Source organism: Delphinapterus leucas, chromosome 9 (assembly GCF_059928025.1).
Source record: "Delphinapterus leucas isolate spDelLeu-1000000601 "Yukka" chromosome 9, BTC_Dleu_Yukka2, whole genome shotgun sequence".
Lineage (NCBI taxonomy): Eukaryota > Metazoa > Chordata > Mammalia > Artiodactyla > Monodontidae > Delphinapterus > Delphinapterus leucas.
In genome coordinates this window covers 85,709,387-85,729,129 of record NC_143137.1, presented here as the reverse complement: position 1 = coordinate 85,729,129, position 19,743 = coordinate 85,709,387, and the positions used below count along the sequence as shown (strand labels likewise).

General features: G+C 37.2%; 1 protein-coding gene across 1 annotated transcript in view; it reads right to left on the bottom strand.

The window, feature by feature from the left end:
* FAM185A (family with sequence similarity 185 member A) overlaps nucleotides 1–19,743 on the bottom strand; it is a 139,348-nt gene that overhangs the window by 96,661 nt on the left and 22,944 nt on the right. The window contains exon 5 of the mRNA XM_022554463.3: nucleotides 8,402–8,443. Coding sequence (XP_022410171.1) covers nucleotides 8,402–8,443 — 42 coding nt within the window. The remainder of the gene's footprint in view (nucleotides 1–8,401; nucleotides 8,444–19,743) is intronic.

The following is a 19,743-nucleotide window of genomic DNA, read 5'->3' as shown; positions in this document are numbered from 1 at the left end:
TAGAAATGCACAACCTGCCAAGACTGAATCAGGAAGAAATAGAAAATATTAACAGACCAATCACAAGCACTGAAATTGAAACTGTCATTAAAAATCTTCCAACAAACAAAAGCCCAGGACCAGATGGCTTCACAGGTGAATTCTATCAAACGTTTAGAGAAGAGCTAACACCTATCCTTCTCAAACTCTTCCAAAATATAGCAGAGGGAGGAACACTCCCAAATTCCTTCTACGAGGCCACCATCACCTTGATACCAAAACCAGACAAGGATGTCACAAAGAAAGAAAACTACAGGCCAATATCACTGATGAACATAGATGCAAAAATCCTCAACAAAATACTAGCAAACAGAATCCAACAGCACATTAAAAGGATCATACACCATGATCAAGTGGGGTTTATTCCAGGAATGCAAGGATTCTTCAATATACGCAAATCTATCAATGTGATAAACCATATTAACAAATTGAAGGAGAAAAACCATATGATCATCTCAATAGATGCAGAGAAAGCTTTCGACAAAATTCAACACCCATTTATGCTAAAAACACTGCAGAAAATAGGCATAGAGGGAACTTTCCTCAACATAATAAAGGCCATATATGACAAGCCCACAGCAAACATCATCCTCAATGGTGAAAAACTGAAAGCATTTCCACTAAGATCAGGAACAAGACAAGGTTGCCCACTCTCACCACTCTTATTCAACATAGTTTTGGAAGTTTTAGCCACAGCAATCAGAGAAGAAAAGGAAATAAAAGGAATCCAAATCGGAAAAGAAGAAGTAAAGCTGTCACTGTTTGCAGATGACATGATACTATACATAGAGAATCCTAAAGATGCTACCAGAAAACTACTAGAGCTAATCAATGAATTTGGTAAAGTAGCAGGATACAAAGTTAATGCACAGAAATCTCTGGCATTCCTATATACTAATGATGAAAAATCTGAAAGTGAAATCAAGAAAACACTTCCATTTACCATTGCAACAAAAAGAATAAAATATCTAGGAATAAACCTACCTAAGGAGACGAAAGACCTGTATGCAGAAAATTATAAGACACTGATAAAAGAAATTAAAGATGATACAAATAGATGGAGAGATATACCATGTTCTTGGATGGGAAGAATCAACATTGTGAAAATGACTCTACTACCCAAAGCAATCTACAGATTCAATGCAATCCCTATCAAACTACCACTGGCATTTTTCACAGAACTAGAACAAAAAATTTCACAATTTGTATGGAAACACAAAAGACCCCGAATAGCCAAAGCAATCTTGAGAACGAGAAAAGGAGCTGGAGGAATCAGGCTCCCTGACTTCAGACTATACTACAAAGCTACAGTAATCAAGACAGTATGGTACTGGCACAAAAACAGAAAGATAGATCAATGGAACAGGATAGAAAGCCCAGCGATAAACCCACGCACATATGGACACCTTATCTTTGATAAAGGTGGCAGGAATGTACAGTGGAGAAAGGACAGCCTCTTCAATAAATGGTGCTGGGAAAACTGGACAGGTACATGTAAAAGTATGAGATTAGATCACTCCCTAACACCATACACAAAAATAAGCTCAAAATGGATTAAAGACCTAAATGTAAGGCCAGAAACTATCAAACTCTTAGAGGAAAACATAGGCAGAACACTCTATGACATAAATCATAGCAAGATCCTTTCTGACCCACCTCCTAGAGTAATGGAAATAAAAACAAAAATAAACAAATGGGACCTAATGAAACTTCAAAGCTTTTGCACAGCAAAGGAAACCATAATCAAGACCAAAAGACAACCCTCACAATGGGAGAAAATATTTGCAAATGAAGCAACTGACAAAGGATTAATTTCCAAAATTTACAAGCAGCTCATGCAGCTCAATAACAAAAAAACAAACAACCCAATCCAAAAATGGGCAGAAGACCTAAATAGACATTTCTCCAAAGAAGATATACAGAATGCCAACAAACACATGAAAGAATGCTCAACATCATTAATCATTAGAGAAATGCAAATCAAAACTACAATGAGATATCATCTCACACCAGTCAGAATGGCCATCATCAAAAAATCTAGAAACAATAAATGCTGGAGAGGGTGTGGAGAAAAGGGAACACTCTTGCACTGCTGGTGGGAATGTGAATTGGTTCAGCCACTATGGAGAACAGTATGGAGGTTCCTTAAAAAACTACAAATAGAATTACCATATGACCCAGCAATCCCACTACTGGGCATATACCCTGAGAAAACCATAATTCAAAAAGAGTCATGTACCAAAATGTTCATTGCAGCTCTATTTACAATAGCCCGGAGATGGAAACAACCTAAGCGCCCATCATCGGATGAATGGATAAAGAAGATGTGGCACATATATACAATGGAATATTACTCAGCCTTAAAAAGAAATGAAATTGAGCTATTTGTAATGAGATGGATAGACCTAGAGTCTGTCATACAGAGTGAAGTAAGTCAGAAAGAAAAAGACAAATACCGTATGCTAACGCATATATATGGAATTTAAGGGGAAAAAAAATGTCATGAAGAACCTAGGGGTAAGACAGGAATAAAGACGCAGACCTACTGGAGAACGGACTTGAGGATATGGGGAGGGGGAAGGGTGAGCTTTGACAGGGCGAGAGAGAGTCATGGACATATACACACTAACAAACGTAGTAAGGTAGATAGCTAGGGGGAAGCAGCCGCAAGGCACAGGGATATTAGCTCGGTGCTTTGTGACAGCCTGGAGGGGTGGGATAGGGAGAGTGGGAGGGAGGGAGACGCAAGAGGGAAGACATATGGGAACATATGTATATGTATAACTGATTCACTTTGTTATAAAGCAGAAACTAACACACAATTGTAAAGCAATTATACCCCAATAAAGATGTTTAAAAAAAAAAAAAAAAAAGGTAAAAGCAACAATTTTAAAGCTGTTAAAAGAAACAAAGGATAACAGCTTCATGATTGAAGGCAGACAAAGATTTCTAAGGACACAAAAAGCAATAACCATAAAAATAACTGGTAAATTAGACTTCATCAAAATGGAAATCTTCTCATCGAAATACACTGTTAAGAAAATAATCAGGCAAGCCAAAGACTGAGAGAAAATACAGAAAAACAATATCTGGCAATGGACTTGTTCCTAGGATATATAAAGAACTCCTACAATTCAATAATAAAAAGAAATAACCTAATGGAAAAAATAAATGGGCAAAAGATCTGAACAAAACTTCACAAAAGATACACTAATAACCAATATGCACGTGAAAAAGTGCTGAAGGATGGACCTAGAGATTATCATACTAAGGGAAGTAAGTCAGTGTTGGGAAAACTAGTAAAATGGTCTTCTTCAGGCTTCAGAGGCAGAAGCAGGCCTCTGATCGACCTGTGACCCTGCCTGGACTGCATGCCTGCTTGCACACCTAACAACTGCTGCTAGCAAGTCAAGCAGCACTTACAATAAGAAAGGGAATGGGTCTTGGAATTTCTTGAGCCCTGGGGACCTGGCCAGTCCCCTGGGGTCTGGAAAATCTTGTGACTCACATGATGAAATTAACAGCATTGTTACAACTGAACCAGAGCTGAATTTTTGAGCAAAAACTGCTAATAGTTTGCTGCCTTTAATTATAAACAGAAGCCCCCAGAACTCCAATCTGAAGTCTCACCTGTGTGATGCACATACCACCCAGGACCCTTCCCAACTGGGGCTCCATATTGCTGTTACTTGGGACTTCCCAGCTGCTGTCTGGATCTGGAAGTAGGTGTTGGCCCAATTCGGTGATGTAAATACCCTGTAACGTTTTTCTAATATTCTTATTCTTTTCCTTCTAATGATTTTATATTAAAATTAAGTTAAATCACCTCTCATTAAAGAATTGATTAAAACTTTGTGTGAGACGAGTGGTTATTTTGGCAGCAAATCCAATGAACCTTAAAACCGAAAGCAGGCTTTTGGCAAAACAGTCAGAGAAAGACAAATAACATATGATATCACTTTATGTAGAAACTAAAATATGATACAAATGAACTTATTTACAAAGCAGACTCACAGACTTAAGATTACCAAGGGGGAAATGGGGGGGAGGGATAAATTAGGAGTTTGGAATGACCAGATACAAACTACTATACATAAAATAGATAAACTATATAGCACAGGGAACTATATTCACTATCTTGTAATAACCTCTAATGAAAAAAGAATATGAAAAAATATATATATATAATTGAATCACTTTGCTATACACCAGAAACACAACATTGTAAATCAACTATACTTCAAAAAAAAAAAAAAAGTGCTGAACACCATTAGCCATTAGGGAAATGTAAATTAATACCAGAGATATACTACTATCCACATGCCAGAATGGGTAAAAACAAAAAGACTGACAATAATATATGTTGGTAAGGATATGGAGCAACTAGAATTCTCATACACTGTAGAAGAAAATGTAAAATGGAACTTTGGGGAAAGTCTGGTAGTTCATCATAAAACTAAACATAAACATACCTACTCAAACCAGCAATTCTCTTTTTTAAAAATTATTTTACTTGGTATTTTAGAATTTAATCCATATTTTATTGTCACCCCCTCACCTGCCCCCTTCATTTATTTATTTGGCCACGCCGTGTGGCTTGAAGGATCTTAGTTCCCCGACCAGGGATTGAACGCAGGCCCTCAACAGTGAAAGCGTGGAGTCCTAACCACTGGACCACCAGGGAATTCCCTCAAACCAGCAATTCTATTCCTAGGTATTAAGAAGGAAAAAAAAATACATATATATATATGTGTGTGTATGTGTGATATATACACACATATATATTATATATACACATATAAATAAAATAAATGTATATACATACATATAATACATATATACATACATGTAAAATAAATACATACACACAACACGGGATTGAACTGCGCAGGTCCACTTATACATTATTTCTTTCACTAAATACATACTACAGTACTACACGATCTAAGGTGGGCTGAATCCGTAGATGGAGAATCACAGATGCAGAGGGCCAACTGCAAAGTTATATGTGGGATTTTTGACTGCAGGGAGGGTTGAAACAACTCCTGCACTGTTCAAGGGTCAATTTTATATATATATATATATATATATATATATATATAAATAAATATATAAATATATAAATAAATATATATATATATATATAAAATCTCCATATCCATAAAATAACTTGTCTAAGAATGTTCATAGCAGCTTTATTTACAATTGCCAAAAACTAGAAACAGCTCAGGTAGCCATCAACAGAAGAATGGATAAACAAACTAAGCTTTCTAGTCACCTGCTTCCACGTTGGCACCCCTGTGATACAACAACTAGGTTGTTCTCTTTAAATACAAATTGTACTTAAATACACCCTGCTACCACCCTGTTGTAGTTGGAATAAAGTCCCAACTCCTACCACATCTACAAGGCCCTGTGATCTAGCTCTCACTTACCTCACCTCACACCATTTTCTCCAGAAGTCTCCCTTCTATATCTCAAAAATTATAAACTAATTCCATTTTAAGGGCTTGCACTGGCTGTCCTCTATCTGGGCAGCTGTGCATCCAGAATTTTACATGCCTCTTTCCCATTACTCTGGGCTTAATTCAAATATCTCTTCTCCAGACCCTCCCCGATTGCTAAACTAAGTAGCTTTCTTTTCCCCTCTCTCTATCCCATTACCCTCTCTTATTTATTCATTGCACTATGTGAAATTATCTTTTGTTATTTATATACCGACTGTTTTTTTTTCTCAGCCCAAAGGAGAGCATAAAGACATCTTGTTGACCAACATATTCCTCAGTACCTAAATGAGTTCCTATTATAAAGCAGGCACTCAGTAAATATATGTCGACTAGTTATTGCCATATTCAGGGTTGTCTCCAAATGCTAACACAATCTTAAGATCAATATAAACAGTGACATAGCTTATACTTTCTTCCAAAGTCTTAATAGAGATATTCAAAGAATTAAAGGAATTTAAGAAATGAACACTTCCCTTATTATTAAGGTTAAACATTGAATGACTACCATGCATTGGGCTGTGCTTTACATTATTTAATTTCTCAAAAACCTTGGTCTATATGGGTGGTAACCATGTATAAAAATGCAGATTCAGAGAGATTTAGTAATTTCTTCAAAGCCACACAGCTAACACGTGGTAGGACCAAAATTCACAGTCTTCTAAAGTCCATGCTTTTCCACACTATCACAGATCATGATAACTTAATGCATACTTTTTCTCTTATTTTGAAAGATTCTTCCAAAATAGGACTCAAAATTTATCAATGATGTTTACAAAATTAGAAATTCAACCTTTATTTACCTTCACTTATTTGGAATTTTTAAGAACAAGCTAAAGCCACAGATGCCATTTATGTTTCACTGAAGAAAATTATAAAGGCTCATTAAATACTTCTATAATTGTGGTCAGTTATACTTCTTAACACTGAGCTCAGGTAATTTTCTCTGAATGAACAGAGATTTATTTAAGAAAAATAAAACACTTTGCCTTAAAATCTCTCTAATACTTAATAGTGGGAAAAGGGGAAAGTTTATAGGGGAAATTAACAAGAATTCATAATGTTAATCAATTATACAGAGTGCGAAACCATCTTCAAAGATGTAAATTACTGATCATTTCATCCTTGTTATTACTATTCTTTTTCAGTATGGATACATAACCCATTTATTTCCAGTTTTAGAGAGAATGGTTTTCCCTTTAAGTTCCCACAATTCCATCCAACAATAATACTAGCATTATTGTATTATATTAGATTTTAAGTATTCCTCAAATTCACATCTGCCTAAAGGGCCTGCTAGTAGTGGGTAATGAAACTTTTTATGCCTCCCAATTTGGAATATTCCCCTTCTTTTTCCTCCTTCCCTACTGCTACAAACTCCACCCATGTCTAGGACTTTCTCTCCTCAGCTAGCTCAGCTTCTCACTAGTGTACCTTTTTTTCACCCTAGAAACTTCCCTTACTATCCCCAGATGTACCCTCTGATGAAATGGCCTGAAGAGTCAGCAGTGAATTTTGCTTTCTCACTGGAAAACAGGTAAATCCTGTCATGTTTTAGTTAAAATGATTTATAATCATCACTTAGGAAGCCTTTATCTTCTATGTATCCCTCAGTGAACATAAAAGTTATAATGTCTAGAAAACTTAAAAAAGGATGTGCACTCTAAGCCAGAGAATCCAGAAGGAATGATAGTGAAAAGGACTGTTGGGTATATTCACTATCTCAGTCAGCACAAAGAAAAAGAAAATGTCAAATGTCAAAAAGGACAAAACCAGGAGGCCTGGGCATTCACACTGGCAATAAGCCACAGCTGCTCAATAAAGAGAGCGTTTCCCATCCCCAAATCCCCACCCTCTAAGGCCTAAAAAACAACCACCACTCTTAGAGCTCACAGTGTTCCTTCACCCAACAGGCAAGCAGGTGCTATTTGGGTTAGAGAAAAGCTCTGTCTAAACTATCTGGAAGAGACTTCCCCGGTGGCGCAGTGGTTAACAATCCTCCTGCCAGTGTGAGGGACATGGGTTCGATCCCTGGTGCGGGAAGATCCCACATGCCGCGGAGCAACTATGCCCATGCAACACAAACTGAGCCTGTGCTCTAGAGCCCGCGAACAACAACTACTGAAGCCAGCGCGCCTAAAGCCCGTGCTAGAGCCCGTGCTGCGCAACAAGAGAAGCCACCGCAATGAGAAGCCCGCACACCGCAACAAAGAGTAGCCCCCGCTCACCGCAGCTAGAGAAAGCCCACGCGCAGCAACGAAGAACCAACGCAGCCAAAAACAAACAAACAATCTGGAAATCTGAACTTCTGCTCCCACAGGCACAGCATCACATGTGGTGATTAGGCCTAAAGTACCATTAGCCACTATTAGTTCTGGCCTAGGATTAGAACAATTACAATAATTTAAATGGCTATTATTTATTGAGTATTTAAGCATATGTCAGACACTGTGCTAAAGTACTTTATATACCTCATTTAATCCTTACAAGAACCCCACACGATAGGTATTTACTGTTATTTCTATTTTTTTCAGATGTGTAAGCTGAGGTACAGAGAAGTTAGGTAATTTGCCCATGTGTAGAAAGTGGTGAAATCAGAATTCTAACAGTATTCTGATTGATAGCAAACCTATAATTATACAGTATTTATAGGATGATGAACCAATGAACTTGTAGAAACAATTTCACATATTCCTATACTGGGTCTGCCTATATTTGACCAGGCAGAATCCTAATAGGTATATTTTGATCCTATTAGGTTCATCAGCTAAACTGTAGACTTTATTTACTCTAATTAAATATCACAAATATAGCTATTTTAAAAAGCACACAAAATTTACCAACCGCTTAGCACATACCTACTGTGATGTTACCCATCTTGCTTTGTAACGTTATATTACCTGTAAAAGAGAAAAAGACAACTTTATACATTAGGGATAATCTAAAAAGGAACTGTGTTAATGGTATCCTAAAACATGGTTAGATACCCACAACGTTATTTAATAACATTGTTATTATTGTTGGCAATTTTTCTCAGATCACAAACCTAGTGAGAGATTCAGTTGCAACTCGAAAATAAACAGATTTAGACAACTATACAAATTCTCTTCCTCCACCCCACCTTAATCTTTTATAGCATAACTAAAAAACAAACCCCCATACTTTCCGGGAAACATGGAAGAAAAATAATGATTCTTCTAATACCCTAAAATGAAAAAATTACTTAAATGTGCTCAATACTCATTTTCAATCTAAACATCACAATATTTATCAGACCACACAAAGCCAAGTTTTGAACCAAATAACACTAAAATAATCCATGGAAAAAAGTAATTACTATTATTTTTCAGGCCAGTTTGGCATGTCTATCTGTTAGATTAAAGTGGTTTCTGTGCCAAGAGTTTAAAAGTTTTGAGGCAGGAATAATGAAAACACTGAAATACAACCAACAAAGAAAATAATCTTAAAATATTTCCACCTTTCAATGAAAATATATTTTCCAGGATACGTATAGGATATTACAACCATTCTTCCCAGCCCCTTCCTCCAATACCAAAAACAGTAGGATTTTTCTTCATATGTGTTTGCATGTATAATTACTCCTAGAGTCATACTACCTATATTTACTGCACTGAAAGTGTAGGCAATATTATCTCTTCTACCATAATTCCAAAACTACAGTAAGAAGTAAAGGAATAACTTATCTCAGAATTAATCTAGAGTAAGTGAAATCACTTACTTCATTTCATGCATCTTGTAAATACTGACATGTATCAGTACCCGGGAAAAAAAAGAAAAAAAAAGGCACTTGATTCATTTGTCCAAAGTCAAATGTGCTCTAAAAGTTTTATATTCCATCATACTTCATGTGAATATATGAATAAAATTGGGCTTGTGTGAGCTTCCCTGGTGGCGCAGTGGTTGAGAGTCCGCCTGCCAATGCAGGGGACACGGGTTCGTGCCCCGGTCCGGGAGGATCCCACATGCCACGGAGCCGCTGGGCCTGTGAGCCACGGCCGCTGGGCCTGCGCGTCTGGAGCCTGTGCTCCGCAGCGGGAGAGGCTGCAGCAGTGAGGCCTGTATACCGCAAAAAAAAAAAAAAATTGGGCTTGTGTGAAGTTAAGCTTATAAAACTATTTTCAAGTTTCAGTAAGTTACAAGGTTGGGAAGAACCTCCTGTTAAATGGTTAAGTAAATAAATATTATTTCATTGGTGTGCTCTAGATACTCTTCCAATTTTCAAACCCAGTAAATGCAGATTCACATGCAAGTAGTAGCCAAAGATCTTATAGCTTCTAAGATGGCTTCCAATGATCCCTGCCTCCCGGTATTCATGCCCTTGTATAATCTCCTCCACTCATGTGTAGGAGATTTGCTTTGTTTTTACCAAAGAGAATACTAAGGGCAAAAATGATGGGATGTTACTTCCAAGACTAGGTAACAAAAAGATTCTGGCTTCTGTCTTGCCAGCTGTCTTTTGCTCTGATGGAAGCCAGCTTGCCATGTTGTCAACTGCCCTATGAAAAAGGACCAAGAGCAAGGACCTGAAAGAGGCCCCAAGCCAAGAGAATCTAAATTGAATCCTGCCAACAACCATGAGTGAACCAGGAAGCAGATTCTCTCTTGGCTGAACCTTCAAATAAGCCCATGGCCCCAGCTGATACCTTGATTACAACTTTGAGAGAGATCTGGAGGCAGAGGACCCAGTTAAGCGACACCCAGATTCCTGACCCATTCAAAGTGTAAGAAAATAAATGTTCGTTGTTTTCAGCTGCTAAATTTGTTACACAGGACGAGGTAACTAGAAAAGATTTTGAAAGCTGGAAGTGGGGTGATGCCACAATAACTAAAAATATTGGAATAGCTTTGGAACTTGACAGTAGGCATAGGCTGGAAGGGTTTTTAGGAGCATGGTAGAGAAAACCTAAATTGCTTGAACAGTGTGTTAGCAGAAAGCTGGACTTTGCGTCTACTTCCCAAGAAGGCTCAAAAGGAAGAGAAGAAAATGTTTTTGGAAACTGGAGGAAGGCAGATCCCTGTTAAGTAGTATTGGAAACTCTTCAACACTGTTACTATCAGTAACGTGGAAAGTAGGAAATGTGCCTAATGAACTGAATGATCTAGCCACAGAGACTGCCAAGCAGAGTCAAAGTGTGGTAGGCGCTGCCTATTTTTCCTTGGCGCTTCAGTAAAATGCAAGAGAAGAAAGATAAGCTAAACTAAAGAAAGGACTGTTAAACAACAAAAAGACCAGGACATGAATGATTTTGAAAAGTCTGAGCTTCTCAAGACGGCCAAAGATGCTAAAGGTAAGAATGGCTTCTATACAAAGTCTGAATCCAGGGCATGGCCAGAACACGGCCTAAAAATAAAACTGGTGGATTGACTGTAAAATCTTTTGTTAAGAATCCAGAAAGCTCAAGGGTGATACCTCACAGTATTAATCAGTTATACAAAACGTCCATTAAACAGATTATGGGTATCTCACAGATCCTCTCAGTCAAACAATAGGTCCTCTAGAAAGCTTGAGAATACTGTACCTTAATAACTCTGCAGAAGTCCATATTTTGAAGAGATTCTTGGCTGTGGCTTTTATCTAATGGAATAAACCCCAATATGATTCACAGGAGGCTGACAAAATATTTGAGAGAAGTGTATCAGCAAACACATTGCTAACTTCGACTGAGAGGGACAGTGACAGTACAAAGTGAAATGAGACCATTCAACCCCCAAAATTCTGCTGGCAGGAAGCAGACTGAGGAAACTCCTCAGCTGCAAACACATGCTACATTTCATGAAAAAGGAAGGATGACTCAGAGTGCAAAGTCTGGAACCCTGAAGAATTATCGCAAGGCCTTGAGATCTAATCAAGTAACCTCCAACGTTTGCCCACCTGAATTTCAAAATCATTATGGATCAATGACTCCTTTGTGCCCCTTATTTTCTCCTCTTTGGACAGGAAAGTCTATAGAAATTATCCTATGCATATCCCATCCTTGTATTCTGAGTGTGTAGGTGGTGTATGTGGGTTGAGGGGGCTAAAGAACTTGTCTCTTCAGTTCACAGGTCTTCAGATTCAGAAGAACAATATTTAAGTTATATTTAAGCAACTGTACCCAAGGAGGCTCATCTACATCTGGATCTGATTTTGATGTAGAGATTGTGGACTCTGAGGAGATATGTAATGGGATGAGACTTTGGGAACCCTGAAAGGAAGGGAGTGCGTTTTGCATGTGGGAAGGACCCGAATCACTTGCAGGGGTTGCAGAGAACAGACTGGCCATCCAAAACCTTATAGGCTATCTGGGGAGATGCACACATGAGAAGTTAAAAATTAGAATTTATTAATAATTATAAGTGAATGTTGTAACTGAACAGTATGAATTAGTTGCCACAGCCATTCAGAGGAAACAGGCTAAAATGACCTGGCATGAACAGGGAGAATAGTGATATTGGAGGTATCACCAGAGTGGAAGTTTGAAATGTGGGTAAAATTTGATGCTGAAGGGAAAGGATTTTGTGGAAAAAATAATGAAGTAAGCAAAGGTAAAAAGGCATAACGATACACGCTATTATTTAAATCATGCTCATCAGTTAGGCTGGAGCAATTAGGCAAGTCTATGAGGACAGGGATTAAGTCTTTCTTATTTAGTGTTATATTTTGAGAGCTTAGTATATTGCCCAGTACATAGTAAATACTATTATTTTTTGAACAAATTAGTTTCGAAAAATAGGTAAAAATAAATCTGTAGAAGAACCATAGAGTGCTTAGTCTATTGACTTTATCCTATATTGAAGGAGTCACTGAAGAATTTCAAGATAGGCAACAATACAAGAAAAACATCTTGTATTCCTTCCTAATCTTTAGGAAAATTAAGCTAGTGTGAGACGCTCAGAATTCTCTTTACTGTTTTCACCTTATGAATACTTCAAAAATAAGGTAAAGCAGACCCCTGATATTTGTGATTTTAACTGTTAGTAAAGAACTATGACATAGTTCTACAGTCAGTCATTTAGCTAGTAATAAGTTCAGTCACCCACTCGCAAGGCAAAATTTTGGAGCTTTATTACCTTATACTAGTCTTCAGTGAATGCAGTAAAAATTTACTTTTTTAAATGAAAATAGAAAATGTGGTCTTTCTCAAAAAGTTAATCATTAGTGCTTGTAATGAAAGTGAAGTGATCAAGAAAACAACAGTTTTAGAGCCATAAAATAGCTTTAGATCCATTAAAAAATGAGGACTAGTTCACATTATAGCAGAATCTGTACAGTCTCAAACTACCTCTCTCTTGAATGTTAGAGTTCTGTACAGTAAAAGCATAACAGAACAAGAAAAGTATGGAACTAATTTTAAATATAAAGAATATATCAAAATATTTTTTATCAACACTAAAGGATTTTTAAAGCAATAAACAAAAAAATATTCTCCACTTATATCAAAATATTTAGAAAACCTCTACCCTAAACAGAAATATTCCAAAGTCATTAAAATATACAACATGGAACTCTTGTCTCCAATACTTTGTGGAATAAGGTAGAATATTGTAAAGTACACAAATCTACCAAATGGGCATTACTAACACAATTTTCTATATTTTGGTTTCACCCATTTCATCTCCAACCACTGAAAATAAACAAATCAACTATTTGAGAGCAGTACATCTTTGCAAAAGCCTTCCTTCCAATAAAGCAGATGCCATATGGTCTGTAATAATTATGTGTGCTGACTCTTCTTTCAAGTTATGAAACTTCCACAAACCCCAATTTTTGAGAAAATATATAGTTCTTCTTAACTAGCAACTCTTCATTCTAGTGTGGTCAGAGGAAAAATAAGCTATCGATTTAAAGATAAACATCAGTTTATTTTTCTTCACTAAAATAAATGTAATTATGGTTAAAAACAGCACATATACTTTCATAATCCAAACAGAGAAAGTAAATATCCTTAAAAGTTAAATCCTTTTTGTGCTTCTTTTTTAGGGGGAGGGCTGCAGGAGCAGGAAGAGAGAGATTTTTTATTTGCAAGCCACAGGGCTAAATGGTAAGAACACAGAGATAAATAAAACACGACCTTTGCTCTTTAATAAGGCAAGAATTTATGGGTCAATGGAAGGCCAGAGATGGGGGAAGGCTGCTTTAGCTGAGTACTAAAAGATTACTAAAAGTCAATGAGATAAAGAAAGCCGGGAAAATCATTTTAGGAAGACTATAATTGATAAATATGATCAAGGGCTCTGATCAAAAACTCAGAAGTAAAGAACAAGTAAGAATATACACGGGAAGAAGTAAGACACTGTGTAATTCTAGAAGACAAAGCATAAGGTCAGAAAAAGGAATTAGTAAGTTAGCTAAGTCACTGAAGCAGTAGAAAAGGGTTTGGGTAAGAAAATGCCATGTTCAATGTGCCTTTCTAATAACCAACCATAGCTATAGTGAAGAGGATGAATTTGAAGAAGGCAAGACTGGAAGCAAACTTACTGTTAGAGTTGAGGCAAGAGATGACAAGAATATGAATTAGAATAGTAGAAGTTTGGGGACTTCCCTGGTGGTGCAGTGGTTGAGAATCCACCTGCCAATGCAGGGGACACGGGTTCGATCTCTGGTCTGGGAAGATCCCACATGCCGCAGAGCAACTAAGCCCATGCGCCACAACTACTGAGCCTGAGCTCTAGAGCCCGTGAGCCACAACTACTGAGCCCACGTGCTGCAACTACTGAAGCCCACGCACCTAGAGACCGTGCTCCGCAACAAGAGAAGCCACAGCAATAAGAAGCCCACGCACCACAACGAAGTGTAGCCCCTGCTCGTTGCAACTAGAGAAAGCCCGTGCACAGCAACAAAGACCGAACGCAGCCAAAAATAATCAGTAAATAAATAAATTTTAAAAAAACCAAAAGAACAGTAGAAGTTTGAAAGAAAAAACTGGGATAGATTGAAGAAATATTTAGATGATAAAACCTACCTATACTTTGGGATTGATAGATGTGGAAGGTGATAGAGAGAGGAATTTAGGGTTACTTCTAGATTCTAGCTTGGGAAATTAGGTACATGGTAATATTAGAATCTGCAAATGGAAATAAAGGAGGAGGATTATATTATGGATGAGGTTGGGGAGGTGAGGGCTGGGAAAGTAGGAGAAAAGAAGTTAGAAATGTGAAGTCGTTTGAGAAGCCTGTAAAGATCCAAATGGCTATATCTATATCTACTAAGCAGATGGATGTATAAGCTGGAAGTCAGCACTAGAGATACATATTTGAATTATTAGAATACAAGGGCAGTTGAGACTCAAAAGTGTATAAGATGCCCAAGGAAAAGAAAGAATGGAAAAAACGATGAAACAAGGATGAAATTCTGGAGAACAGCAAGGGGGTGTGGAAAGAGGAGGAACTCATAGACATTTGAGAAAGAGCAATTATAAATATAAGATGTGACACAGACGGCCAGTACCCCCTAATACTTGTGTGCCTTTCTCCTTCCTTAGAACACACTAAACTCTTTATCTCAGACTTCTGCAGTTAAAGTCATTTGAAAACATTCTGGCTAACAAATTTCTCACATGATCCTCTATGATCTCTCTTCCTTTAGTGGAAGCTTGGAAGCCACACACTGAAAATGGCAGCATCAGCTTTATGGAAGGAGCCCAGTCCCTCGAAGGACCTGAGCGGAGTCCAAACACTGCATGAAATAGCAACATATTTTATCATATGTCTAAATCATGAAAAAAAAAACTATGCTGTCTGTACCACAAAGGGAGCTGTAATTCCTCTCTGGTATTTCATATAAAAAAGTCTTAAGTGTCCAGATTCAACATTAACATAAATTATCATGTGTTAAAATGACAAACTTCACAATGAACTTAAGAATAAACACTAGAATTAGAACAAAGCATTTTCATGAACTTCATGAAGAGTTCCATTTAATCCAATAAAAGTTCCTTTCTTTTAAAATTTTATATTACTTCTGACTTTCTAAATTCACAAGGCAGATTTATAAATTCACCAGAGCCTATATGTCCTTCTTAAAGCAAATTGAGGCATTTCTTTGTGCTATCAAAATGATCAACTGTATTTGTATAGTTTGTATAACTTTTACTTCTGTGAAAGTTTCCAAAATCCAAAGTAATTATTTAAGGAACAGTTTAAGCATGTACAAATTGCTAAATCTTTGGGGAACAAAGGACTTCTGAAGTACAGAAAAATGAGAGAACTAATAGTTATCAATTTATGTATTAATGTATGTTCCCAAAGAGTCTAAAATAAGACCCTAAGTTATATAGGGAATCTAAATATTTTAAATGCAGTTTTATTCATTAATCATTTATTCCAAATAATAACATAAGTTAAATATAAAACACTAAAATGACTGTCATGAGTACTCCTACATATTAACCCTAATTAATTTGTTTAAATTATGTCATAAATAAAATCAATCCCAGCAAACCATTTCAAGGAAGCTTTTCTTTCTAAGTCAGGAGACTATATACCTATATTTAAAAAATATATTTACTAGAATATATATAAATACATGTATATCTTATATATACATGTACAAAATTCTTTTAAAATCACAAATATTCAAAGAGCAGAATATAATAAAATGTACTTTACACAGAATGTAATTTTTTATAATTTAGAAGGAAATCAAGATAGTAAACTGTCACAAAATTTTATATCTAAACACAAACTATCCAAGTACTCATTCTCCCACTAGGTTCTCAGTGCCAGAACATTGGGGAATATTTGTTGAGTCAATGAATAAACTAGTTTCTTTTGTATTAGAAGGCACACATACTTAATAGATGTGATTCAACCAACATTATAAATAGTAAATATTACTAGTCAATTAGATTACTCATTTTCTTACCAAGAAAATATTGTTAGCTCTACTTAAAAATTTCATTTTGAAAACCATTCAAGATAGATTTTTCCCTTCTCTACACACAGGAGTCAATTTGCAAAGCCAGGAAAGACATATTACTCCTTTCATTTTCCCTTTCCTCATTACCTCTTAAGTATTCAGCAGTATGTTGGGTATTAGTTTGCATCAGGGTATATGAACAAAAAGAATATACAGACAAGAAATAAATTTCATGCTCTGTCTTCCTTTCATGGAAGACTTAGAAGCCACACACTGAAGATAGCAGCATCACTTTTAAAGAATGAACCGAGTCCCTGAATGGCTCCACGGAGCTAAGCTGAACCCAAACACTATATGGAACACCACATTTTCATAAGGCACAAAAATCCTGAAATTGGAGTTTACAATTTAGAACCCAGCTGAAGCAGTGCATCTGTGTTGTAGTGCTGTCTGTCTAGAGGAAACATCTCTAGAGTGACCCAGGTAGCCCTAAAAGCAATGATGGAATTTGGGTTGCAATCAAGAAATTCACCATGGCTATGTGCACACATTTGTTTGAACACTGTTTAAAAACATCTCCTAAAAAGTCAAGAAACCTGGATCAAATTCTTGCTCTTCCACTAATTAACTTATAATTGAGAGCAAACAATTAGACATTTCTAAGTTTTGTTTTCTTCATTTGTAAACAGCCAATTATCCATTAAATAAAATGGGCTGGCTCACTTAGGCACTCAATACATGTTTGCTTGCAAACAACCACCCCCAACCTATTAACACAAGGGCTCCAAACTCATATACCTGGTAAATCTATGAAAAAGACAGTTACTGTCATCATATTTGTGGTACAAATGGCTTTTTACAACATCTGTATGTTGGGTTTAAAAAAAATCTACCTTAAGAAAAAGAAGCCAAACTTGGACTTCCCTGGTGGTGCAATGGTTAAGAATCCACCTGCCAATGCAGGGGACATGGGTTCAAGCCCTGGTCTGGAAAGATCCCACATGCCGCAGAGCAACTAAGCCCATGTGCCACAACCACTGAGCCTGTGCTCTAGAGCCCACGAGGCACAACTACTGAAGCCCTTGCGCCTAGAGCCCGTGCTCTGCAACAAGAGAAGCCACTGCAATGAGAAGCCCGCGCACAGCAATGAAAACTCAATGCAGCCAAAAATAAATAAATAAATAAATAAATAAAATAATAATAAATTTACATTAAAAAAAAAGAAAGAAGCCAAACTAAATAAATCCTGAACAGGCAGGTCTTAGAACGTGTATTCTAAGAATTCTAAGAATAAGAATTATTCTTATGAATTTGTTTTCTGTAAGTCAGATGTTTAGAAGTAGCAACATATTTTCCTGTAAAAGTAAGTTTTAAGATTCCCAAGCTAGTTTATTTAAATACAGCCAAAATATGGATCTAATTGGTGTTATATGACCATCACCACTTTGAACAAAGACTTCAGTGGAATATGTATTCAGAGTTCCAGCTTGGGATGATCCTTGGGAGGTATCTCTCCCTACTAAAATCCCAGTAGCTAGAGCATAGGGACTTCCTTCCACCAGTCACGACTCTAATCTTCTAACCTATTAGGATGTAGGGCTAGAACACTGCCTGTTCTTCCGTACCCATCCCACCTCCACACTCCAAACTCAAGGAACATGTGCATATAATCCCTTAGGACAAGGATGGAAATACGGATGGCATAGGAGGGGGAGGCAAGAAACTTGGGCCTCTCTTAAGGGTAATTTAAAAAGTAGGCAGGCACAGAGTATGACTAAGAAATGCAGATTTTTTTTTCAAATCTCTCTCTTTCATATACTTACTACCACTGAAAAACCAAGCAGAATGAGGGCCAAGGACTAGATGGAGAAAGCAGGGCTGAACAACATGGAACCTCTTCTACAGTGGCAACTGGATCAAATTTTCCCTTCTCCTACTTCTCTCTGCTCTACTAGTATTACAAACAAGAAAGATGATGCTCAGTCCTTCCACTAGACCGTGAGTTCTTTAAGGACAGGTATCATCTCCTGCACAACTTCATACCCTTGGTGCCTGAAAATCTGGCACACAGTAGGTGGTCAGTACATGTACTGCACGAATGAACAAATATAACGGTAGTCAGTGCTATGAGCCATCATTCAGAACCCCTTTGTAACTGCAGGGCTTATTTTCCTATCTATTGGGAGTACTGCTGGCAGACAGTCTTCAGCTCTCTGCTCTCTTAGGGAATTGCCTTATCTGAAGAGAGCCATTTTGATCCAAGATCATTGTGCTTCTGGGGCAGTTTGCATCTAAGGATTGGGGATATAAAGGTCCATCTCCCCTCACCCCAACTTGAGACAATTCTGAGGACCATCCCAGCTTCAGAGCACCCTTTTGGGGTTGTTGAGACTTATCAAGTCTAACCTCTCCTGTGGAAACTGGGCTTTGTTCCTTTGTATGGCACTGGTCCCCAGAGGCCTCCCTGGTAAATTTGCTACACTCTAATTTCCATCTCAGAGTCTTTCAAAATCCCAACCAGAGACAACAGTTCAAAAGAGGATCTAGGTCTGGCTCAGATTGAAACCACCAAAGGAAAGGTATTTGACTTCACATTAAAGGTCAGTAAATATAAAAGGTTTTATAAAGGCTAAAGAATGAACTCTTTTATTCCTAGCAATTTGTTTCCATTTCAGCCACTGTAAGTAATCAAGAGACCTACAGTATTTTACAGAGTGAAATAAGTCAGAAAGAGAAAAACAAATGCCATATGCTAACACATATATATGGAATCTAAAAAAAAAAAATTTGTTCTGAAGAACCTAGGGGCAAGATAGGAATAAAGACGCAAACGTAGAGAATGGACTTGAGGACACGGGGAGGGGGAAGGGTAAGCTGGGATGAAGTGAGAGAGTGGCATGGACATATATACACTACCAAATGTAAAATAGATAGCTAGTGGGAAGCAGCCGCATAGCACAGGGAGATCAGCTAGGTGCTTTGTGACCACCTAGAGGGGTGGGATAGGGAGGGTGGGAGGGAGACGCAAGAGGGAGGGGATATGGGGATATATGTATATGTATAGCTGATTCATTATGTCATAAAGCAGAAACTAACACACTATTGTAAAGCAATTATACACCAATAAAGATGTTAAAAAAAAAAAGAGACCTAGAGTATTTTGAGGACTGCTTCAAAAAAGTACATCTGTTTTACTATCATGTAAGCTACTAATGTACCAAGTTCAATTCTCAACTTACTTAAAAGAAAGCAAAAAAATTTAAACATTAATGAATTCAGTGTAAACATGGTATAAAGCACTGCAGAGAACAGAGCTGTTCTTATCCTGGGTGTTAATCAACA